The sequence below is a fragment of the Podarcis liolepis genome (assembly GCF_965112155.1).
Source record: "Podarcis liolepis genome assembly, chromosome: 8".
NCBI classification, from domain to species: Eukaryota; Metazoa; Chordata; class Lepidosauria; order Squamata; family Lacertidae; genus Podarcis; species Podarcis liolepis.
The window spans coordinates 78,510,138-78,536,347 of NC_139560.1; the positions used below are offsets into that span (position 1 = coordinate 78,510,138).

Here is a 26,210-nt window from a genome sequence, read left to right on the forward strand (position 1 = left end):
CTTGAAACTTAAACTTTTACTTTAAAAAACCATTTTTTCATAACCTTTTATACCATTACAGCTAGAAACCACTTAATTTCAATCCAACATCATTCAACATTCCTTAATATTGCAGTATTTCTGTAAATAGTCCTTAAATTTCTTCCAATCTTCTTCTGCCGACTCTTCTCCCTGGTTGCGGATTCTGCCAGTCATTTCTGCCAATCCCATGCAGTCAATCAACTTCATCTGCCATTCTTCCTGTGTGGGTAAATCTTGCGTCTTCCAATACTTTGCAATGAGTATTCTTGCTGCTGTTGTAGCATACATAAAAAAAGTTCTATCTTTTTTTAACACCAACTGGCCAACCCAGTGGCATAGCGTGGGGGGTGCAGGGGGGCCCGGCCGCACCGGGCACAACATCTGGGGTTAGGGCAAATCCATGGGTTAGGGGGCGCAAATCCACAGGTTAGGGGGCGCAAATCCATGGGTTAGGGGGCGCAAATTACTTGCCTTGCCCCGGGTGCTGACAACCCACGCTACGCCACTGCTCGAGCGCCCATTAAGGCTGAGACGAGGAGCGCGCCGAGGAATCTGGGACCGGCTCTGTCGAAAGAGATGACAGCTCCCCTCGCCTGACGGCCCCGCGGCTCGTCTCGCTGCTGCTGCTGCCTGCCTGCCTCTGCCCCTCCCTCTCTCCCTGGCTGCCTCCCACTCGAGGTCTCTCTCCCAGCCCGCGGGAAAGGCGCGAGGTTGGCGTGGGGGTCCCTGGCTCACCGTAAAGGCAAGGGGTCAACCACCCCTCCTTCACTCCCTCCCTCTGGCTGAGAGGAGAAAATCAGGTAGAGGCGAGCAACCAGCCTCCACTCACTTACTTGGGGGGAAGTCACACTGAATTCCCTGGGGTTTTCTTCGGAATAAGCGTGCACAAGCTCTCCCCCCCCTCCCTCCTCTCTTTCTTACGCACCCACGCACGACACACGCATCACATTCCATATCAGAGAAGAGAAGGGCTGCAGAGACGGGCCCAGGACATCGCAGTGATGGAACAGTGGGCATGTTGTAAATGCGCCGCGCCTACAACTCCCCATAAGGGGCTCTAGCTTATCCTTTCTTCTGTCAGGGGAGCAATCCACCAGGCGGCTTTCCTGCTCAAGCCTCCTTGAAATAAATGACCAGGTCCCATTCTTTTCAGTGGGTGTGAGCAGGAGAATTTCCCCGTGCGTGGTGCCCCAGAATGAGCGCCCCTCGCTCGATCCCTGTGGTGAAAGGAAGGGGTTAAGGCGGCACTCTGTTGCTGCTGCTGCAGAAGCAGCGTTGGGCTTGACAGATCTCTCTGCCTGGGAAGGACCAGCCCTGCCTGGTGCTGTGTTTGGCTCCTTCAGAGGCGCCTCCTTACCTTTGCCACGATCCCATTTGCTGAGGACCCCTCCGCCCTCCTGGCACCTCTTGAAATTGATGCTGAGCTCCTGTCGGTGGCAGGCGAGCGGAGGGAGGTGGAGGCGCTTTGTGGGGGGAGACGAACGCCTTGCTGTTTCAAAGAGCGGATCCCTGGGCTGGTGTAAAAAAGAACAGAATAGGCTGGCTGCTGCGGGGAGTGGGGGTGGGGGGAGAGAAAAAACCCTTGACAGATAGAAAGAGATTTTTATGTCAACATTTGTTAAGCATATAAATGAATAACGTCTAATTTTTCCCGATGAAATACTATTTCAATAACGCGATTACCCAGGATGGACGAGGATGAAAGGCATAATCCACTTACAAACATTTGAAAACCACTTTTAACCATACAGCCCTTTTTAAACGAGCACAAGTCATTCTGCAGACAGGTCGTCTTCCTTTTTCACATTTTCGCTTGGATCGTTGGACACAGTTGTCTAATATGTTAATGCGATTTTCCTCTAGTCAGTTACAAACTCCCCCTAGTGACTTGATGTACGGAGCTGATTTCCACACCTCTCCGCCTCGGGCGGACCAAGGAGAGAGCAGCAAGGCCACAAAAGCTACCTCGCTACGGGGAGGGAGGCGGCTGGCGCTGCGGGGGCGGGGGCGAGTGATAAACCTCTCACCGGAAGGATCCAACAGCAAGACAGAGACAGACAGAGAGACAAACAGGCCGTGGTCTCTCAGAAGAGATGGCATGAAAACGTATTGGGAGCATCTCCGGGGATATTTAGGGCATGAAGGATTGCATTCATCCATCCATTCCTCTTGAGTTAAAGGTTGGCATTTTACAGAGGAGGAAGAGGCCCACGCAGCAGGATCTCCCAGCAAGAGGCCTGGGGGACTTGCCCAGTGGCGTAGCGTGGGGGGTGCAGGGGGGGCCCGGCCGCACCGGGCGCAACATCTGGGGGTTAGGGTTAGGGGGCGCAAATCCACGGGTTAGGGGGCGCAAATTACTTGCCTTGCCCCGGGTGCTGACAACCCACGCTACGCCACTGCCAGTAAATTCTGCCTTCTGCATCTTAAGTTTAAAACACAACGATCCAATATCCAGTCAGGTATAACTATAAAACAATGGGAAATATTAGTATGAGCAGAAGGAGAGAAAGAAGTGATCGTGAAAATGGTGTGGGATAACAGTGACACTGTTAGCCAAAAGGAGAAATCAGATTGCCAGGAGGGAAAGGGAATGTCTGCACAACAAATGTTCCATCATCGTACCCATCGTCTCTCACACACCAGCAGTCAGTCAGTACAACCGTATCTCTTACATGCCAGCCAAAGCTGGGTAGGGAAACATTGCGGTGGACACCAGTCTCTGTGCTAGAGTCACACAGCTCTCTTCTTTGGGGCCTATCTACACCATAAACATACAGTATATTGGTTTTATGTATTCCAGTGACCCCTGGGAATTGTAGTTTGGATGAGGGTGCAGAGAATTATTTTACAGATGCCCAGCCCTAAAGCTCCCTCTGCTTGACAGATTCTGGTGTATTATGGGAAGGCAACATTTCTGATGAACCAGTTTTAAGTCTGGAACGTGCATACACACTTTAAAATCAGCCTTAAATTGGCTTAATCAGAAGTCCCATGCTCTCCGCCCCTTGGTCCCCCATGGCGGCGCCTGTGCTTCTTCCCTAGTTCCCACTCACTGGAGCTTACCGTGGGACTGGTGTCCCTGGTGCCCCAGGAGGGCGGCTGTCTTGGAGGAAGAACTGTTCATGTGTGGCTGAAGAGAGACAATGGTCAGTATTGACCTAGCATATACCATCCACTGCCTGACAGTCTGAGCTGTAAGGTGAAGTTCACGACCGAAAAGCTGTTTCTCAGAGGGTTGCCGTACCATGAGTGCTGTATCTCAGAGCATGCTGCAGCTGGGCCAATGTGCTGCCTTGAACCCCAGAGAAAGAGACACACTCACTGGGGATATGGCGAGGTTCATTCCGTGGTTGAGCTCTAGCCAGCGTTGGTAGTGAGGGCAAACTCTGTGTTCAGGTTCTGTGGTTCATGGTTGCGCTCACAGCCTCCGATGTTCGAGGAGTCAAGCGACAGAAGGAGGGTAGTATGGGAACCTTTTACACTATATTTGCAGAAACAAAAACAAAACAAAACATGGACTTGTTGGCAGGATTTAAATAAACATTTACAACTTTATTTACACACACAAAAATATATAACAATGTGATAACATTATATACAAACAGCAGAATGTATCATTTGATGTAATAAACCAGAAATGGAAGCTGAGGGAAGTCAACAGGGAGGGGGAATTGAAAAATGAATGTTTAGTATTGATATTGGAGATTTGTTTTGAAAATGTAAAATCAATACAAAATTTAACAAAAAGAAAAAAGAAAAAGGAGGGTAGTGATGGAAAAGGGCAGCATGAAGGAAGATCTGCCAAAAGATGGTCTCAAGCCTACATTGCAACCTGCAATGGGGAAAGTGAGTCACCAGCACAAATGACAATCGAACCAAATACGAACACAGCACTATGAATAACCCACAAAAGTTACTAGTCTGCAAAAAGTCTTATTAGCCTGTCGGGAGCTGGCAGCGGAAAGGTGGAGAGCTGTGTTTCTATGCTGATTTGAAAGGAGGGAGCATCCTTCCTCTTGGAGCCCACTTGAGAAGGGGCAGCTGCCCCATCCCTTCTCCATCAGTCCATTTTCTGTATGTAAATCAGACTGCCTAACCCCGAGGTACAGCCCTTCCACAAGAAATTCCATGGCTCCTTACCCTGAAATTTTACTACAAAGGAGCACATGAGAGGAAATCAGTTTACCTAAATTATCACCCTACTGCCATGCTTTGGCTCTGGCTATCCCCCCCCCCCGAATTTTTTATTGGAAGAGATAGCAGGGATACCTCTCACCCTAGCAGTGATGACTTTGACTAGGTGACCTGTCTGTCTTCTCAGTCTGCTGTCCTGCTGCTCACTGATGATGGGCAACTTCAAGGCCCCTCCTCTCCCTTCAGGTCTTCTACTACTATGTCATCTTATATACACTGAACATATCCTTGGAAATAGACATTACTGTCATATTTTCCTGGGCCATCCTCTTCCACCATCCTCATCTGGCAGGAAGTATGCAGAGCCTACAGGGGAACAAAGAGCAACATGGAATGTTTTTATTTTTCAGAACCTCGAAATAGGCCTCAGAGAGTTACAGAGAGACCTTTCTTAAGAAACCTTAAGGTAAAGGTAAAGGTACCCCTGCCCGTACGGGCCAGTCGTGTCCGACTCTAGGGTTGTGCGCTCATCTCACTTAAGAGGCCGGGAGCCAGTGCTGTCTGAAGACACTTCCGGGTCACGTGGCCAGCGTGACGAAGCTGCTCTGGCGAGCCAGCACCAGCACAGCACACGGAAACACCGTTTACCTTCCCGCTATAAAGCGGTACCTATTTATCTACTTGCACTTAGGGGTGCTTTCGAACTGCTAGGTGGGCAGGAGCTGGGACCGAAAGATGGGAGCTCACCCCGCCGCGGGGATTCAAACCGCCGACCATACGATCGGCAAGTCCTAGGCACTGAGGTTTTACCCACAGCGCCACCCGCGTCCCTAAGAAACCTTAGGGACTAATAATACTATGGAAGCAACATCAATATGCTGAATGGTTTTACCTTTTCTGTCCTCTGAAAGAGGGGTGTGGAGGGGGTGATCTCAGGGTGAGGCAAAATCTTATTTCTCCTTCCCAACCGGGAAAACACTTTCCCCAGCCTTGAAAGCCCAGAAAAGAAGGAGAAAAATGTGAGAAATGAGGCTCACAGTTAGTACTCTCCTGTCCCTAAAATGGTTTTGGCATTCACACATCAAAGCTCAAAAGGAATTCACTATCATCACAGTATTCAGATGCTGAGAGAAGTCCTACTTACATTTCCATCTCCTTTCTCCCACACAGAGGAAATGATCCAACCATAGGAGCTCACCAGGCCTTTTAGTACTCTGGTGACCAGTGAGCCAGCAGAGGGAGGTGCCACAATGGCTTCTGTAAATCTGGGGCTGTCTCTTGAAAATAGGGACACTTGGCGGGTCTGCTGAGGGAACCCATGATATGATGCTTAGAATTATACAGACAAAAAGTACTATGTAAATAAATACACACACACATATATATAAAGAAGTCCCATAGAATCCAGCTGAATACACCTTAATAAAAAAGTAATACAGTGGTACCTCGGGTTAAGTACTTAATTCGTTCCGGAGGTCCGTACTTAACCTGAAACTGTTCTTAACCTGAAGCACCACTTTAGCTAATGGGGCCTCCTGCTGCCGCCGCGCCACCGGAGCACGATTTCTGTTCTCATCCTGAAGCAAGTTCTTAACCTGAAGCACTATTTCTAGGTTAGCGGAGTCTGTAACCTGAAGCGTATGTAACCAGAGGCACCACTGTATATAGACACTTAGAAGCCCCATAGAGTTCAGTGGGGCTTGGGTAACTGATTCCTGTAGCATGAGCACAGGCTTAATTATATACTGTTGCATGCCACCCCAATCTCCAAGCACTGTGAGATTTCAGGGATTCTGAATGGCTCATATTTGGTTCATATTTCCTTTGGCTGTGGTGTCTTTTAGGATATGTGGTTTATTTACACATATATACATCCTTAGCCTGCAATGGAGGGGTTCACAGCATTAACACCCCAAGAAGGCCTTGCTTTTCCCCATAGCAGCAGCCTTGGATTCAAACAGAAATCCAATGTCCCTTTCTCTCCCTTGGCTCCCGGTTTGCTACTTAGCCTCTAGCTCACATCACTAAAACTTTCAAGTCTCAACTCTGGCTTTGTCCTTTTAACTATCTGAGAGTTGAGGGAGCCCCTTTCCTTGTTCCCCTTAATGGCTCATCAGCACAGAAAGCTAGCCTGGCTTATATTTTAACACTTGCTGGATCTAGTGGTTAGAAGGGTCTTGGCATACAGACTACTTCCTCACCACTCACCCAACCTCATAACAATATGCTTTACATTTTCTGTGGCACACTAGCAACGTCTGCTGCTATTCTCAGATTTTGTTTACATGTTCCAGTGACTCGTAATTACTGCCAGGCTCATATAGATTAGATTATTGACTTTCCTCCCCACAAAATCCATCACATGGCATGCTGTGTGCAACTTCATCGAAAGGAAACAACTTATATTTGTTCCTGCATTTAAAACATTTGCAATCACAAGGGCTCAGACCAGGGTTTCATAAAAAGAAGGCACTTGAATCTGTGTGTCACACGTTGGAGCAAAAGACGATTTTCTGCATTCTCCGTTCATGCTTAAAGGACACCCACGTGTATGAAAGACAATGGAAACCATGTGTCTAGGCGCCTTTGCAAACTGATGCTCCTGGAGACACATCTGCCAGATCTTTCCAGATAGGCAAATGCCTTTCAAAACTTACAGAGGTGATTAACCACCTAGGGCATGATTGTGGGAGCCTTTGGGCAAAGCGCCCATACATTGCCCCCCCTTAACTAGCAATGGAAACAAAAGAGTTGGAACGATAAATGGAAAGAGTGGTTGTTATCCTCTGGTATTTACACTAATGTCCCAGAGTCTTCTTACATGTCACAGACGATTCTGGGACAGCATTGTCCCTTGTTTTCTAGTGGATGGCTAGAAAAACTAAAAGTTGTGTCAGTCCTGCTACTTGGAGCTGGGAGCCCAGTGTAAAGTGAAAATTACTCTGAGTGCTCAGGAAGGGTTGACCTAGGGTCTGTTGAGACATAGCAGGAAACCATGGATGCCTGCTAAGTTCCTGAACCTGCATAAGCCCCAAGGTTGAGCTCCCCCTTGTGTGGTCGTAAGAAGGAAGAGATGGGAAGGTTTTCCTCCTGCAGCCCTCAGCCAAATTTTGTATAGGTAGCAAGGAAGGAAAAGTGGGGGAAGTGAGTGGCAGAGAGCAAAGAAAAGGGGTGGAGGAAAAGAAAAAAAGAGAAGAAAGGGGGAATGCCATGCTGTTTTGGGGCTCCAGTCCTGCTCACCACGGCCATACAGCCCCTGGTATGTTATTGCTGAAGGAATTACAGCCCCTGACAGAGAAAAAGATTCCCTACTTTGCTTTAAACTGTGGTTTTATCCTAGCCTGTTTCAACAAACCACCATTTAAAGAAACCACATGTTCAGATGTAATGGGGAACTGTGGTTTGGTTAAAAGCAAAAGCTCACCTCTTTTTTAAAATAAATATGTTCATTGGTGGCAGAGTATTCATCAATAAGAAATATCAAGTAAAACAGTAAAGGGGGTGGGACTGCAATATGTCTTTATAGAAGCCATTGGGTGGCTGCTGCAGGTAACTATGTTTTAGTGGAACCCCTAGATTCAGGGAAATCACTGCAGAATGTCAAGTGTAAAGCTCATCTCCTTCTTCTGGGGTGGGGATGGAGGCAGAGCATACGAACGGAGGCTCATGCAGGATCACACAAGTAGAAGGAAACCATGGTTCCTCAATGCATCTTCCCAGGTATCCTGCACAAAGTGAAAATGGCAGTATAAAATGGGCCTCCATTTCCTGCATGGACAGGTGCTAGCAACGATACAAAACCCTGCAAAACCTATTTAACAGGGGGAGGCATGGGTGTACACCAGTAGCGGTTATCTGTCCTTCCCAATGCCAGGTGTCGCTGCTGGTTCCCAAGCTGGAGAGGTGAAACGTTCAGGAAGCTCAGCATGGTACAAGCACAGCAGCAGGAGTGTTGGATTAGCTCTACCACTGTGCCTGCAGTGCACTGATGTTCCCCACAATTGACCTCTCTCCATCTCAGGAACCAGCAGTGATGCTTGATGCTCCGTGCACACCTGCACATGCACACACACAGAGGGAGTCTTCCATTGTAAGGGCACTTTGAGATGACCTATTTCTTGAGCATGCACCTGATTGGTATTCAGGGAGATTAGACAACCCTTCATCAACACAAGCATTAGCCCACATTTTCCATGCATTTTCCTTATTGCAAAAAGTCTCTGACAGGTATTTTGGAATAAAACACTTCCTTTGCGAATTGTGTCTTGGTTTGATAAGAATGCTGATTGGTTTGTAGCAGTAATAATAAAAATAATTTTAAAAATATGACATAAAATCAAAGGGAGTGAGAGTGGATGTGGATTTGTTTGTAATGAGTTTTGGATAGGAAGAAAGGGTTGCTGAATCTTGTACTCCAGATGGGAGGGTTCTGCCTTTATTCTGCTGTAGACTGAGTTGTCAATCAATGTCAAAGGGTATGGGTAGTAAAAAATAGCTAGCACCTATTAGTACAGTGGTACCTCGGGTTAAGTATTTAATTTGTTCCGGAGGTCTGTACTTAACCTGAAACTGTTCTTAACCTGAAGCACCACTTTAGCTAATGGGGCCTCCTCCTGCCGCTGTGCCGCCACTGCACGATTTCTATTCTCATCCTGAAGCAAAGTTCTTAACCTGAAGCACTATTTCTGGGTTAGTGGTGTGTGTAACCTGAAGCGTATGTAACCCAAGGTACCACTGTATAGGTCACTTTTTATTTTGATCCAATTAGACATATTATTCAAATTGAGTTTCTGAGATAGATACTATCAAACTCCTTACTAGGGTATTTTTAGGATTACATTTCTTTCTGTAATATTTTATTGAATAATTCATCTGGTATTTACTTATTGCTTGTAAGTGCGCACTCTGGCAGCCATCCACCAGCTACATAAAATCTACAAGCTAGACAATGGAAGGGAGTAAATGTTAAGAGACATGAAGAATTATATCTTTAAAGCCATCATATATTAATTGCTTAGGGTACCTCACTTTTGGCTGCTGCAGTGTTTTGAGGTGTAATTCTTATTACTTACTTTCATGTTGAAGAGAGTTTCCCATTCCAATTATTCTCTTTCTTTTCCCAGTTCAATAATTGCTCAGGCATGGCTATCACTACTTTAAACCACCCCCCTAAGTGCCATAAAACCTATATTGCGACTGATCTGCATTGACTGTAATTATGTTGAGTGCATATAGTAAGTTACTGATGCTAATGGTTCAATTGCTACATCAGATTTTCCATAGCATATTAAGTGCTTCCATGGCATGTCAAGAACATAAGAACTAACCTGCAATAATGGCAGGTGCTTGATTCTGAACTCTGCAACCAATCCCACTAAAAATGGGGTGTCTGTAGCTTCATTTTTTGTAAAAATCCACCACACCAGGGATGAGCGGGATATCAAGGGGGGACCACAGGGCTAAGGAACACAATATCACCTTGTATTATTTCCTGAAGGACCTTGAAGTGCACCCAGTTAACAGGCATCTCTCCGCAGCTCCAAAAATGGCAATAGGGACCCCACTGGTAGGGAAGGAAACAGCAAAGGCCCTCCTAGCCATTTTTAGCAATGAAACAGAGAAGCAATTCACGAAGCAAAAGGAGGACAACTGGAAGACAACACTGCAACCCCTTCAAACCACTATAGCTGACAGAACTGAACAAAAATCAAGGAATTGAGAAGACTTTTGAAACTGGGGCCCACCTGACAAACAGGATGTCCAAAATTCTGACCCACAGCAGGGACCTCCTAATGAAACTCAGTGTTCTCCAAAACAAAGGGCATTGCCATAGCTTTTTACAGTGAAAAACGAGCTGGCGACAGCTGCCCAAGAACACCAAAATTTTGCCTATAATGGCTTTCCTGTTATGATGCTGCGCCAAAGACAAATTTTACTGACTGCAGCATCAGTGTGAAACAATGGTCTTTTTTTGCCCTTCTTTTAAATAAATTGCAAGCTTCTGTGGAGGCAGATAGGGGGAAACTTCAGTATGACACACAATCCAGTCTTGGACCATAGAACAAGATCCAACTTATTTTTATTTATTATCAAATTTGTCATCCAGAGATCACAGGGCTGTTCATAACATTATGACCTATTGTCCTTAAAGGCTTTGCAAACCTATTGCAAGCTCACAAAATTCGAAAGATGTTTGGTATTATATGCACCCATGACTTCACTTTTCACTCTTGGAGCTAGGCCTATTGCTTTTCCAGTAGATATTACATGTTTGCCTCAAATATTTATGTATCATTTATTTTATAATTGCCTATTAAGAATATTTCCCACTTGAAAAACATAAAGCACAGTGATTTTTTTAAAAGTATGGCTCAGATAAAAGGATTCCTCGCATCTTTGTGGATGCATATCTCTTTCGGTTGGGTGTTTGTATTTGGCATTGCCATCTCCTTCTTGATTCTCCTTCACCACCACTAAATATGATGGTTACTCCTACCTGTTGGTATCCACTTATTTTCATCCTCACCTGCCCTAAACATTGATTATTTAGCACAACAAGCTATTAGGCTGGACTGCTTTATTAAACACAAATTATAGGTTGTGTGAAGTGAGTAATATCTAATATTTATAGCTGCAATCCTGCACACACAGGAGTGTGTGGTGTTTTTTTAAAGCCACACTTGCATAACTGTGCCTGGGATCATGGTCTGCAAGTATAATTAAAATAACAATATTATAATGTTTTATGAACCATTTGTATATTATAAAGTGTTATAAAAATATTGATTTTTTTCTTTAAAACATAATTAAATAAAATGATTTACAGTCCAGAATGGAATGTATGACGAGACAGACTGGGAGAAAGAATGAAAATTTGATATTATTCAAGGGAAATTATGCTGATGTTATACTATGCAAAAACTAAATTGCACAAACATATTTTAGGAAGTGGAACATTTTAAATATTGCTTAGCTCTTCAAAAGCTTCAGTATTGAGATAATTTGTAAACAATATTTTATTGGTGTTTGATGCAAAACATTGTACTTGTATAGGAAGACTATTAAAGTAAAAATTAAATACAGTGTTGGTTCTTACAAGACTGAACTATTCACATTTTTAATTATGCAAATCAATACCATACGCCTCACATAAATAACCTCAATTATGCATTTTATTCAGAATTCAATATCTGATGCTTTGTAGATGATGGGGATGGTGGGTTGTGTGGTTTTTCTTTTTGTCATGAGATGTGCTACCATTGCTGAAGGAGAGTTACAATGTTTTTTACAAGATCAGGTTTCCTGCTGGACTTACTTTTTTATATTATTATTATTATTATTATTATTATTATTATTATTATTATTATTATTATTATTATTATTATATTTTATTATTATTATTATTATTATTATTATTATTATTATTATTATTATCATTAAAGATTTTCTTGTTTTACAGAAGTATGTGTAATGGCTCTTGTATTTTGTAATGTCTCCTGCTGGACTTACTTAAAGAAAAAAAATCTATTTGGGTTTAAAGGACTCTGCAACAAATGGAGGCAATCACGGAAGGGCATGTGGTCATAACAGAACAAAGCCAATTATCTGATGTACATAAAGGCTATAGAAATGTTCCACTGATCTAGATGACTGCCTTTGCCACCCTGATTAGATTCTATCCTTGGGGCTCCACAGAGTTTCTGCTATCTTCAAAGAAGTGGTGCACAATATCCCAGCACCACACTCTGCCTATGTCGCTGCATGTATTGACAACCTAGTCATCTATGGCTGCATCTGGGAAAATAATCACCAAGCAGTCATCTGCGCTTCCTTAGAAGCTACAGACGTCACTGCCACCACACTCAAATGCCAAATCAAGGCCAAAACTATCACCTGTTCTCAGGCATCAGACAGGCAAGGAGGTTTTGAAAAATATATATGTATATATCTAATATTTTATCAACTACGCTACATTCGGAGAACACTTGAGCGGTGCACAGAACAGAAAACAATATAGATGGTAAAATATAATTAAAATATAAAAACGCAAGCATTAAAACCTGCAGAAATGAAATAGACTAATTTGGGAAGGCTTGAGAGAAAAGTGAAAACAAAAGGTATTGAGCCTTACTTTGCTCCTAAGAAAAGAGGATTTCATGAACCAGTGGTGCAAAGCCATCATGAGAGCAAGCCCAGCCCAAGTGACTGTCCCATGACCATGGCTTAGACTCTCCTTTTGCCAGTGAGGCTAGGGAGCTGTCCAAGTGCAATGTTTCCAGCACAGCAAGGGAGCTGTCCAGTACAGATACAGGAAGCTGCTAGGTGAGGTGCTGCCTCAAAAACGGCTAGGCACAAACAGCTGTTTCTGCTGCCCAAGCCCTTTCTGGAGCACCAGCAGGGCTCTGACTCCTTTTTCTGGCTTCCTCTGGTCAAACAGGGACCAGGGAAAGACTCATGCTGCCAAATGCATAGTGCCTGTTCTGGTCTAGTCACATTGGCTGCCATCTCTGCTCCTGCGAATGGTTTTGGGGGATCTGAACCTGGAAGGTGGGACCAGAGCATGCTGGGTCCCCTGAAAATGTAATCCTCTGTATGTTAATCTCAGGGGGGTTGTCCATCTCCACTGACTCAGCTTAAGCTCCAGACACAATGGAGTCAACAGTAGGATCCTCCTCTGAGGTCTCATCTGGTCCTGGAAACTGGCGGGGCATGGCAGTGATCCTGACCAAACCAGCTGTCAAGCCCTTGACTTTACCAGCTTCTACCAATGTTTTTTACCACTGTTTACCCAATACACAGCTCTAAAAGCAGATCTGCTTAAGGAAGGGAAACATAATCCCCGTTCAGGAGACCCTACTCTATGAAAAAGCCAATCACCTTCAGGCCTGGCCTCATTAGTCTCCCCAAACACCACGCTTCTCAGGAAAACCTCCTTATCTTCATATATACTGATGACTAGTAGCACACTGACCAAATGTGCAGGAGGAGGATGTTCCAACATTGAAGAAGCCCTCTCCATTAAGTGGATAATTCCCTCCTTCCACTATTACCTGACTTACATTCCCTTCATTGTGGCAAACTCTACTCTGTAGTGCACAAAGCTCTGCTCACTGTGATTTACACTCTTAAATATTTACCATGGGACATATAGGAAGCTAACAAACCAAACTGAAGGGCTGTAAAAGGGTTCCATTTTGGGCTGAGACTCTGCACAGACAACTATTGTTTTCCTGACTTCGGAGCATTCTTAGTTTTGACTTGTCTCCCAGTTGAGTCATTGGTGCTGACTCTTGGCTTGACCCCTCAGCTCTGACTCCTAGACTGACCTCTTGGTTGACCCCTGGCGCAACTCCTGGCTCCAACTTGACAGCTGCCCACAGCTCAATTCTGACATCAGTCAATTTTATTTCCTCCCTCCTTTCCTTCCATAGGAAAAAAAAAAAAAAAAAACAGAGGCCCCATTCTGCCAACAGGGCAAAGACCCTTGCTATTTGCCCCTGAGATCAATAAATAAGACCCCACAGACACAAAAGCCACATCTGAAGATGTTCACTTTTAAGTGTACAGTACTTCTTTTCCCCCAGCAAGGCGGGCAGCAATAAACATAAATCTAATTTTTGTATTCTGGTTCAGATGTTGATAGACCTGGCAATAGCTTTGGGAACATCTGTCGCCATGCGTAAGATGTGCTGTTGTGACTGGATCATGCATGCATGCTGACTATTTGATTCTATAAGCTGACATAAAGCTTAAGCCTCTGCATGTTTACTCAGAAATAAGCACTACAGCAGGCATTGGCAACCTGGTGCCCTCCAGATGTTTATGTTGCCTGTGACTAGTTGGAGTTCAAAACATCTGGAGAACACTAGATTGGCAAAGTCTGCCCTACAATTTTCAACTGAGCTTAGTCACAGGTAAGTGTGCATAGCACTGCAGACAAAATATATTGGTCTTTCAGATGAAAGAAAGAAAGAAAGAAAGAAAGAAAGAAAGATTACTGTCTCACCAGATGGTGACACTAAGCAACAGTTTGCAGTAGAATAGGATAACAGTCCAAGGAGGCTTTAATTTATTTTTTATTCAAGTGTTTATACACAATAGCTACCCTAAGATAGTGAAGTATGGAGCCAGGTTTTGAGAACATGTGTAACATGTTGCACATAAAGTAATGTGAGAGCCACACATCAAGTTGTACATATATTGCATGTACTGCATGCAGAGTCAATCCCAGACTTCAGGAGGCCCTTGGCAGCCAGCTGCCCATGCCACTCTCAATGTAAATCTGTGGGCCGGGGCATTACATTTTGGGTAAATTCAATTGGCAGATAGCAACTATGGATGGGAGTGAGCTTGACTCCTATTCAGAAGCAGCAGCACTGCCCTTCCAGTACTAAAATGATTGTTGGGGACCACTGGGGAGTATGGTAAGTGATGGCAGAACCAGGTCAAATCCTCCTGAGCTACTGGGACCCTCAGCCTGTGCCCAACCTAGCTGGCTGCTGGCACCAGAACTGACTGAGTGTATGGATTGTCTCAAACATCTCCTCAAAGGCAGAACTTTAATCACTGATCACAACACCCCAATCACAATCCTTTTCCGCAGAGTCAGTTTGCATATGCAGCTGGCTATTGCAATATCTGAACTGTCCCTCTTACCCAAATGCATACACCTGCAGGGAAAAATAACTGAGTAGTGACTCCATGTGCAGTCTCGATTCTTCTCCCTGCTTTAAGATTCAAGAGGGCCCACCTCCAAGGACAATGTGACAGCATAATAAAATATCATGACCACTTAGTAGTAACTAAACACCTTAACAAAAACTGCCGATCTAATGTAGTGAGCTCTACCATGTCTTTAGCTCGCCTGTAATATATATAAGCCCGGAGGTAATTGCAGCTTGCACGTTGAAGATAGAAGCTAAGCACCAACTAAATTATGATTAATGAGAGATTAAGGATTAGTCATAATGACAACTAAGAATTATACTTCGTCATTATCTGTTTTGGTCACAACGACACAGAAAGCAATCAAAATTTTCATGCAAATCCTGCACTTCTGCATTAAAGTAATAATGAGATTATTCCAGTGGAGCAAACCAAGAGTCAGAAATAATAGATTTATTGAGTTTTCAGGAATTTAAAAGACCTTCTTTGCTGAATAATAAATTCACTTGTTTAACCTGTCTCATATATGTTCACTGATGTCCTGGAATATGATATTGTTCAGTGTTAATGAAGTGTGATATCAACAATTTACTTTATATTTTAATGTTATCTGTCATGTTTATAGTGGGCCTGAAACTCTGCTCTTGCTATTTCTTGCCGATGATAGACCACTTTCCCTTGCCTCCCACTCTCTGCTTGCCTCACCTCACACCACCCTTCAGCTCAGTGGGAACTAGCTCTGACAGTGACATCAAGTCATTCACTGCAATGCTTCATCTTTATATAGTTACAACAGTTGGGTTTCTTCACTGGATAATGCACAGAACATTCTGACACTTTAAGGATCTGCTGTGCAGGTTGCCAAGAAAAATAGGCATGACTATTCCAAAGAAAACTTCTTGTCAAGAACTTTATCAATAAAATTAATCATACTCCTCATAACCCTCTAAAGAGAAGAAAAATTAAAAGGAGCAATATATACTTGTGATACAGAGGACCCCACACAAGTGGAGTGTGCTTTATAAGGGATGCACAAACACCACTTGAACTTTAGATTTCCAGTCATCTGCATCCAGCTATATAACATTATACTTTCAGATTTTAATTGTAGCTTTATAAATACTATGAAAACAGTCCAGCCAAAAGTAGGAATTATGCAGCACACCTCTTTTATAGTGTGCATTTAGAACCATTAAGCTCACAACAATGTCTAAATAACTCTTCTGATTAGTTGCCTAGACCTCTGATATCAGAGATGGAGCTTCTGTTTCCACTGGTCCATAGTACCATCCATCTTCATTAAGAGGCTGGCTTTTACTGACTACTTTTATTAATTTATTTTGCTATAATGAAATATAATTACTATATTATTTGTTATTATTGTATAAATCAGTCTTCAGCATTGCCAACCTCCAGATGTTTTGAACTACAACTTCTATCAGCCCCAGGCAGAACACAACAGTGGTTGGTACAAAGAAAATTAAAAGTAAAACAGAGGAGACAAGATGGAACTCTAGAAGATTATACAAGGAAGGGAGTGCAGGTAACATGAGCTCTCATCCATCATTACTTTTTGTGGTCTTTCTACCAGAAACTAGAATAACTACTCAAAAGCAGTCCCATGAATGTCCTGTCCCCAATTTTAACCTTCAACTCCCCCAAATTAGTTATCAACATCTAATGATCCAAATGCCAAAGAAACAGGGTATCAATAGAGTGCAACTTTCATTACTGACATCTACTGTAAGCTCATCAGACAAAGCCACAAGCAGAGTCTCAGAAAGAAGATTAATCTTAAAAACACCGAAAGGATGAAGAAATGCAACGTTTTACAGAAAGCTGAGATCAAGAAGATTGCTTTGTCAGAGAATATGAGCAGTTCTACAGAACGAAGAAGCAAACAGCTTCATGCTACTGTAAATGATGGTCCTTCCAAGGAATTGTGGGGCAGGGGGGTGGAACTCTTTAAGTCTTCACTGTTCTTTGGAAAACCTGTCAAAAATGTAGTTTCAGATGCACCTAACTCTCCAGAAAAGAAAATGACGGTAATAGAAAAGCTTGTCATTATGACAAGAATCCAAGGAAAGAAAGCACAGGAGACTAAATTGCTGTTTCTAATTCTCAACTCTCCAAATGTGTGGAAGCGGTGTTTTGAGGGGATTTGTTTTTGTTCTTAAACATAGGGACATTATATGTATTTGTTCTGGACTGGAACAAGTAATTACTTATGTTAAAAAAGCAAACAACAACAACAACAAAGATGAAGATGTAGAAATGTATGTGACATTTCCCTCCTTCTGGCGAAAGAAACCTTGCTTTGTTCAGTATTCTCATCCCAATAATTCAGTTGGTGTTCCTACATTTTGTAAAAGAAAATGTGCCCAAGATCTATTATTTTCCTGCTAACTATTATAAATGGGTGGTACAAAGAATGCAGAGCTCTGAAGATGTTGAGTGCCTGAACATAATCTGGAAAGCCTCCTTGGTGTGATAATACAGTGGCATTAAAATGCTGGAAAGGAAAATGTAGAGACCATGCTTAAAATGGTTAAAATATTCACCTTGGAGACTGACATTCTTCCCAAGCTGCAAGAAGCTCTTTAAAAAGAAATTATAATGAAACATTAATTCGAAAATGATCCAGTCTGAAATATTAATCATAGACAAAAATAATCACAGCTGTGTAATTTTGCAGATGAAGGCTGTGATCCATAAAAGTTCCCTACTGCCCACGGGTACAGTGCTCCATTTATTCCTCCGCTGTAGTTTGCACAGGTAGCTGAACCTTGTCAAACCCCAGCCACACCTGGGGTTGAGAGATCACAAATCTCCAGTGCCACATCATCTGGTTGCAACAACTACGTCTCCCAGCTGGGGAAGAGGATGGGGCAGGCGTATGGCTCCTCAGCAGGTGTTATTACAACTGGCCCCATCAGTCATGCGGCAGAATTTATTATTGTCATGCAACATTTGGGACGTGTAATTTCTCAAGCTCAGGTATGCCTGGAACATTGCAGGGATCAGGGGCTGGTGGGTCACCTTGCAGTGCTCTGCTGCATGGTTCTGTGGGTTCTTCTCTCCCCCCTTTTATTGTTTGTTTTTCAAAGTATGTTTTTTGCTGTATTTTAAGTGGATGTTTAAGTGAATAAGAATAAACATTTTGCATATCACAAAATACAGAAGCCATACCTAAATTAGTAAATGGTGTTATGTGCATGAAGGAGATATCCATCTCAAGCTTTTCTGGTTTTTTCACTGGACTGCATTGGTATTGCATGTTATCCTAGAGAGCCAGTGTGGTGTAGTGGTTAAGAGCGGTAGTCACGTAATCTGGGAAACCGGGTTCGTGTCTCCGCTCCTCCACATGCAGCTGCTGGGTGACCTTGGGCCAGTCACACTTCTGTGAAGTCTCTCAGCCCCACTCACCTCACAGAGTGTTTGTTGTGGGGGAGGAAGGGAAAGGAGAATGTTAGCCGCTTTGAGACTCCTGAAGGGGAGTGAAAGGCGGGATATCAAATCCAAACTCTTCTTCTTCTTCCTAACAGCACTGGTGTTGGCATCCGTCTGTCTTGGGAGGAGTGCATCTTTGGGGGTGAAGTGAACCCATTGGAGAGTTACAGTGCCTGCTGTGGCTGTAGAGCAGTTGCAGGAGAATTGCAGTTCTACTCGGTCGGTAGAGCATGAGACTCTTAATCTCAGAGTTGTGGGTTTGAGCCCCACATTGGGCAAAATATTTCAGTATTTCATGGGTTTGGACTAGGTGTCCCTTTTTTATTATTCTACTGTTAACTGAAGGCGAGGATCTGGCTCATTTGTGAATTTCACAGACTTGTGTCCGGGGCAGGAATTGTACAGACTTCCTCTTCATTATTCATGTATGTAATAAAGTCACCGGAAGCTTTTTAAACCCGATTTTATTATTGCAGTTTAAAAATTAATCCCAAATTGGGGAAAAGGAGGGGGTTACCTATATGAATGAAGTATTTTTTTGGGGGGGGAGTAGGAAATAATAAAAAGGAGGGAGGGAGAAAAAAGTGGACAAAGTTGACCCAAGGAATGTTGGTGCCTGAATCAAACAACAAGGTGGTGTGCCTACAAGTGGATTGAAGTAAGATTCAACACTGGAGATGGGATAGCATCGTCTGCTGTAACTGAGGACAGCAGACTAGCTTAGGAAACAGAGGGCAAGATGGACAGCAGGCTAGCTTAGAGAGTATATGACAGACTGTGCAACACACACTTCATTCTGTCCTCCAATATCTTGCCAGTGCTCACTGCCCAAACACCCTGCATCTGCTGCCTGAGGCAGCTGCCTCACTCTACCTAATGGTGGCACCAGTCCTGAAGGGTTGTAGAATTTCAAAGAAGCAACACACAGCAAACAGATGACAATAGCAACATAGGAAGCTACCTCATGCAAAGTCAGACCATTGGTGCTTCTGTTATTGAGCATGTCTCAATAAAAGCTGAGCAAATGTCTTCACATTTGTCCTCTTTGCACATATGTCAATACTTTGCCAAATAGGGGCAAATAATGCAAATCATTAGTCCATTGTTGTGTGCCTTCTTTTTTTAATGTTGGAGAATCATACACTGAACCATTCCTGTTGCAAGCATGAGTCACTGCTCATGATGGCCACACAGATTTATGGAGCAAGCCTGGGCTTTGCAGTTAATTACAGCTGTGAGTATAAAGTGCATTATTAATAGCAACTGCAATGTTATAAAATTAGAGTCTTATGAGCAAATGCTAAAAGCAAGGAAAACATATTTATAATGAATATGCTTCATTCACTGTTGTTGCCTGATATGAATGAAACACGTTAAGTATAATGAACTTACACCGATAGCACATCCTAAGGACTCAGGAATTTGTTCGTGGCATCTTAGCTAATAGAACTGAGGAGGAAATACATGAAACACTTAAAATATTCATTACCCGTCATGAGAAAGGCACGGTGGGAAAATAGGCGGGGGAGCAGATTTTCATGTAGGGCCATCATTATAAATAAGAACGGAGATTGTTCAGTAGTTCAAAACTCAGCTCAGGTTGCAAGCAGAATACATGACCAGCATAAAGGTTATTCTAATTACAGCTGATAATGAAGTTTGAGAGAGTAGATGATTAATGAAGAATGTTTGTGTTATGAGAGCTAATAATAATGTTTCCAACGATTCACAAATGCCATTAGGTTATGGTGATCAAATCCCTGTTTTGTCCACTATGAAAGTCTGTGCTAATAATTAGGATGTGTAAGCCAAGAGAAGCTATGAGCTGTGGAGAGGAAATGTATGGAATAATTTGTGTTGCAATGTTGGGAACAGCCATCAAAAGAAAATAAAAATCTACTGGAGGTAACTAGCAAACTATGACAAGTATATATTGTTTCGAATGTCTACCATGCAGATCATACAGTCAAACTGTCCAGTTTGAGTTGAACATCGTGTGACCCTACCCTGAACTAACTGCAGTTTCCAGACCATTTTCAAAGTTAGCCACACTTATAATGTGGTACATAGGTAGTTGCCTTATACTGATACTGAGTCCATCTAGCACAGCATTGTTGACAGTGACTGACAACAGCTCTTATGCGTTTCAAATAGGGGACACTTCTAAACCTATCTGAAAATGATAATGATTTAGACTTCCTAGCCACTTGCTGCACACACAAGAGATCTTCTCCAGGGCAGAGGTGAAAGCTGCCTATAAAATATAATGGAGAAGTGTCAGGTACCACAGGTCTATGAAAGTATCTGGATTTAGGGACGCGGGTGGCGCTGTGGGTTAAATCACAGAGCCTAGGGCTTGCCGATCAGAAGATCAGCGGTTCGAATCCCCGTGACGGGGTGAGCTCCCGTTGCTTGGTCCCTGCTCCTGCCAACCTAGCAGTTTGAAAGCACGTCAAAGTGCAAGTAGATAAATAGGTATCGCTCTGACGGGAAGGTAAACGGTGTTTCCATGTGCTGCTCTGGTTCACCAGAAGTGGTTTAGTCATGCTGGCCACATGACCCGGAAGCTGTACGCTGGCTCCCTCGGCTAATAAAGCGAGCTGAGCGCCGCAACCGCAGAGTTGGCCATGACTGGACCTAATGGTCAAGGGTCCCTTTACCCTTTACTTAAGGCTACTTTTTACCTTCTTTTTTGAAATAAAAATTGGTAAGTCTCTTTTTTATTTAGACCTTGTAAATATAGATCACACATCCTTTCCCTCTTGGCATGTTTCATTGTTGACTTAGTGCTGGCTTGGTCATGTCCACAGAATGCTAGATGGCAGGATTCCCAAGGACATGCTCTATGGCTTCTGCACCAGGCCTGTTGGCAGACCAACTCTGCCTTACCAAGATCTCTGAAAATGTGACATGAAGGCTGTCAACATCAGCCCTGCCATGTGGGAATCCCCTGCAGACGACCGCGGTGTCTGGAGACAGGCAGTCAAGTTGTATATCCATAGCAGTGGCCAGAGGAGAAATAACTATTGAGAGGATCGCAGAAATGGCATGGTACATCTGGATGCCTTTATCTCCATCAGCTGCAACAAAACATGTCTCTCCCGCATTGGTCTCTACAGCCATAGCATCTCCTGAAACCTTCCAACAGAGGGGCGCTCCCCTGAGACAGACAGATGCCAACACAGCACAGTAAATCACATAGCTGTATCCTATATTTCTTTATCAGAAATGGTGATAACTTATCCTTTTTTAAAACAAATTTGCAACCACCGGTTATTATTTTTTTAAAAATTAAACAGAAGGTAATGATGAAATCCAGGATTTTAGTGTGACCCTGATTGGGCTTCAGCATTTTACCTTCCCTACCACAACCAAAGTAGCAGCTCTTTGGTCTTTTTGCTTTAAAAAAAATAATGAAATGAGTTTTATGTTGTTTTAAATTGGCCTGCCACAAAGCCAGAAAATATCATTAACTTCCTAATGCACAGGTTGGGGATAGGTGACTGTATATGGAAAAGATTAGTTCAACTAAGCAGAAGTGGGTTTGTTTGCTTTTAAATATACATAATCAAATTATCATAGAAAAAATATTTGCAAAGAGACATTTAAGAAGGGAGAAATCTACATGCTTTATATGCCACTGCTGGAAGCCCCAAAGCCAAGATGAGTGAGTTAGAATTTCTCATACCAAAAGGGAATACAGAGCACTTCCACTTTTTCACCCCTCTCCCACTATATTTATGTTAATATATTATTATTATTAATGTGAAAGGGAAAGTAGGAGAGAGGCATTTATAATGTGAATGAGCATTCTGTCTAATGTGGGCTTTACATTCACATCACAAACCAACTGAAGCAATACAGGATACATTATCAGAAACCAGGCAAGTAAGTGAAAAATCAAAAGAATGCAGGATATATAATCTATAGTACTGTATAAACAGCATTGGCAATGGCATAGTAAAAGTAAAGGTAAAGGTACCCCTGCCTGTATGGGCCAGTCGTGTCCGACTCTAGGGTTGTGCGCTCATCTCACTTAAGAGGCCGGGAGCCAGCGCTGTCCGCAGACACTTCCAGGTCACGTGGCCAGCGTGACGAAGCTGCTCTGGCGAGCCAGCACCAGCACAGCACACGGAAACGCCATTTACCTTCCCGCTATAAAGCGGTACCTATTTATCTACATGCACTTAGGAGTGCTTTCGAACTGCTAGGTGGGCAGGAGCTGGGACCAAAAGACGGGAGCTCACCCCGCCGCGGGGATTCGAACTGCCGACCATGCGATCGGCAAGCCCTAGGCGCTGAGGTTTTACCCACAGCGCCACCCGTGTCCCTTGGGCAATGGCATGGCACTATATTAAAAAGAAGTATGCCTTCCAATTTCCACTGAATTCCTATGCGTGGAAATTTCAGGTTATATTATGACCCTAAATAATGTGCTAAAGATACATTTTTGTTTCTGTGATATATTAGCCCTGATTCAAACTGACTAGCTAAACCTCACATGAGGCAGAACACCAGGAAAAAATGTATAGATAGGGATAAAAAAAATGTTTGTGTTATGGAACTGATGAGAGAAGAGGTGACTATTGATTATTTTCTCGTAAGGGGTGCCATGTTGCAGTTGCTAAAAAAGAAAATAAAGATTCTAGTAACTGTTCCTTCCACTGGCTCATTTCGGTAGTAAATGATTATGCTATAGTTTGTGTCAAGATGTTAGAGAAAAGACCTGTTGAGACTTGTTTGATGTCAGCAGCTCGAACAAGATCACAAAATTTCTATATTTTAATCGATACCATGCGTTTTAGCAGTTTTGAATGCACATTCCTTTGAAGGTTAGGGCTTAAAACAGCTGAATAACAGTTTTTAAAGGTACACCAATATCAAACCTTCACTTTGGATGGCTGCTTTTGTTAAAGGCTATCAATTACCATTTCTCTGATGGTTTTATCCATAGCCTTGCTAAACCAAATCACCAGAATTTAAAACGATATACTACATCAGTGTAATTGAAGCTCCTAAAATCTAGCTACAAACAATGGACCAAAATTAAGCATTTTTAAGACCCAGTTATTGCAATGAGAAAGACCTAAGCATATGTTTAAGTCTCCCGTGGATATAAATGGGATTTAAAAATGCTTAACTTTACTGGATTACACCTACTGACTTTTGAAAGACTTTCCAAGAAAAGGCAAATTAAGCCTGCTGCAGAAACTATCACGTTATATATTTTGTGTCTCTAATTATTGGTGAGTACTAACACATCATAAATGCCTTTACTAAAGTTCTGTTCAGATTCAGTGAAGCTAAGGTGATGTTCTGAAATAGGTAAGTGTGAAGCTTGGCACAGATAGGATGCTGTGAAATAAGTAGGATTCAATATGAGGGTGGGTGAGAAAAGTAATTATTTTAAATTTAAAATAAAAGGCACCTGGCTACTTTAGTCACTGTGTTAAATAGCCTTGTCTTACTGTTTATTTTTAGTTGTTATTATTGTTGACCAAATCATGCACCTCTTCAAATTATTTCAGGATGTCAGTATTGGAGCCATGGCAATCGGGATAATATGAATGAGCCAAGGTGTATCGCAACTGAAGAGAGACGGAGCCCACTGGAAATCATGAAATGGCAAAGATAGAAGCAGAGACAGTGGAGAGACAGATTCCAAAACACAGGAAACTGTGGACTATTTGTCCATCTGCTAACCCAGCACTGTCCACTCTGACTGGTATCAGCTCTCCAGGGTCTGATACCAGTACAGTGGTACCTCAGTTTAAGAACAGTCCTGTTTACGAACTATTCGGTATAAGAACTCCGCAAAACCGGAAGTAGTGTTCCAGTTAGCGAACTTTACCTCGGTCTACGAACAGAAGCCGAATGGTGGAAGGGCATCGGTGGCAGGAGGCCTCATTAGGGAAAGCATGCCTCGGTTTAAGAATGGCTTTGGTTTAAGAACGGACTTCTGGAACGGATTAAGTTCGTAAATGGAGGTACAACAATATTGATCTTGAGGTATTTTGCATGCATGTGATTTGCCACTGAGCAATGAAATCATGAGTCAAGCTATTTGTCCACCTAGCTCAGCACTGACCGCACCTGCCTCTTTCAACCTGGGGTTCCCAGATATTGTCAGACTACAATTCCCATCATTCCCAGCATGGCCAGTGGTCAGATGATGGGAGTTGCATTTCAAGAACATCTGGGAATCCAAAGTTAAGAATGGCTGGTCTTTACAGTCTGGCAATGGCTCTCCCAGTGTGCAGACTGGGGTCTCTTCCAAGATGGTGGCGACTGAACCTTCTGCATGCAAAGCATATGGTCTAGCACTGAGCTACAATCCTTCCCCTTAATAAGGTTAGTCAGGTGCTATGGAGAACAGGAGCTGAGGTCTTAAGGCACAGAATTTATCCACAGCAAGCAATACAAAAGAGAACCAGACCTAGAATCGGGAGGTGTAGAGTTAGGTAATCCATCCAAGGGAGGGCTAGAGAACTGGGAAGTAGAAAACATGGGTTGAACAAGAAGGAATTCGAGGACAATGGCTGGGGACAACACCATACCTTTAAAGCACATCTCCTCCCTCCACAAAGGATCCTGGGACCTGCAGTTTGTTAGGGATGTTGGGAACTGTAGCTCTGTGAAGGATAAGCTACCATTTCTGGGATTACATTGTTTTTAATAGGAGGATGGGTTTTTAAAGTATAGCAGATATGCAGCAAACATCTGGAAATATTTATGATCGGGTCAGGAGGAATCAATGAGGCCAGCAGGACAAGGCTGGACCACAGTAGGGTCAGAAAAAGTACACATTGCCATATTTTTTCCTTACTGTGCATTCTTCAGTTATTCGTCACACCGCCACACAGAGCCTCCCACAGAATTCATTATCCTGAAGATACCTTGCTCTGGGATCACTTATATGTTGTTTTTCTGAAGACAAGATTGAAACATAGTTCGAGCCAGTTTCTGAGCTGCCGCACCTAGAGAAAACACAGTACAGTTAATAACCAAATTTAAAAAAAATAACAACTGAAACATTAAAACTACAAATGACAGAGCCTGTGTAGTGTAGACTAGGACCTGGGATATCAGAGTTCAATCCCCACTCAGTGTTGAAGCTCACTAACAGACCTTAGGCCAGCCATAGTCTCTCATCCTAATCCACCTCAAAAGAAGGTTGTGAGGATAAAATATGGAGAGGGAGAAGTGCGCCACCTTGAGGTCCTTGGATGAAAGGTAGGATGCAAAATGTAAAAATAAGTAGAATTACAGCTTTTTTCCAGTCGGGACTCACCAGAACTTTGTTCCAGCACCTCTCTGGTGGGCGCCATTGCCAAATTTTACTCACAGTACTGAGTAAAATGAATTAAATTGAATAAAAATTAACACCTTCCCTTCAGATAAAGGGGAAAGTTCCCTTTGTTATTTGCCTCTTAATTTCAACAAAAATCTGACATTATCCAATTCACTCATAAATGGTGCCAAACAGTTGGAAATTCTCCCCTGCAAGGCCTGGCAGCACAAACAGCACGTTTTATCATAGATCCAAAAAATCAGCCCTTGGGTGCCTTAACCTGCGGGAAATTTTTTTCCCCAAAAAAATCCTTTCACCAAAAAAATTTCACCAAACATCTGACGTTATCCAATTCCCTCAAAAATGGCACCAAACTGTTGCAAATTCTCCCCTGAAAGGTTCGGTGGTGCAAAAAGAACATTTTATCATAGACCAAAAATCAGCTCTCGGTGCCTTAACCTGCAGAAAAACTTTTTTTTTGAAAAAAATCCCAAACTTTAATGCTTTCCTTTAATCTTCCACCACCATTCTGTCCAGTTCAAGTAAGGGAACTACCACAAACCCCAGCTCTTATGTTTCCTGTTTTCTTTTCCTTCCCAAGCAGAGATAATGTGTAAGTGTGGTGCCAGCTCCCTAAAAAAAGTTGACA

The 26,210-nt window shown here is 43.0% G+C and overlaps 2 protein-coding genes across 4 annotated transcripts in view; one reads left to right on the plus strand and one right to left on the minus strand.

The window, feature by feature from the left end:
• Positions 1-26,210, plus strand: part of ABITRAM (actin binding transcription modulator) — a 180,525-nt gene that overhangs the window by 127,062 nt on the left and 27,253 nt on the right. The gene's annotated exons all lie outside the window — the stretch shown is intronic.
• The window catches only part of TMEFF1 (transmembrane protein with EGF like and two follistatin like domains 1), a 106,368-nt gene that overhangs the window by 79,978 nt on the left and 180 nt on the right, over positions 1-26,210 (minus strand). For 2 of the 3 annotated variants that reach the window (XM_083519511.1, XM_083519509.1), the window contains exon 1: positions 3,085-3,283. In XM_083519511.1, coding sequence (XP_083375637.1) covers positions 3,085-3,268 — 184 coding nt within the window. In that variant the 5' untranslated portion in view covers positions 3,269-3,283. Of the gene's footprint in view, positions 1-3,084; positions 3,284-25,096; positions 26,141-26,210 lie in introns of those variants that run through there. The other variant, XM_083519513.1, reaches the window with a different exon arrangement.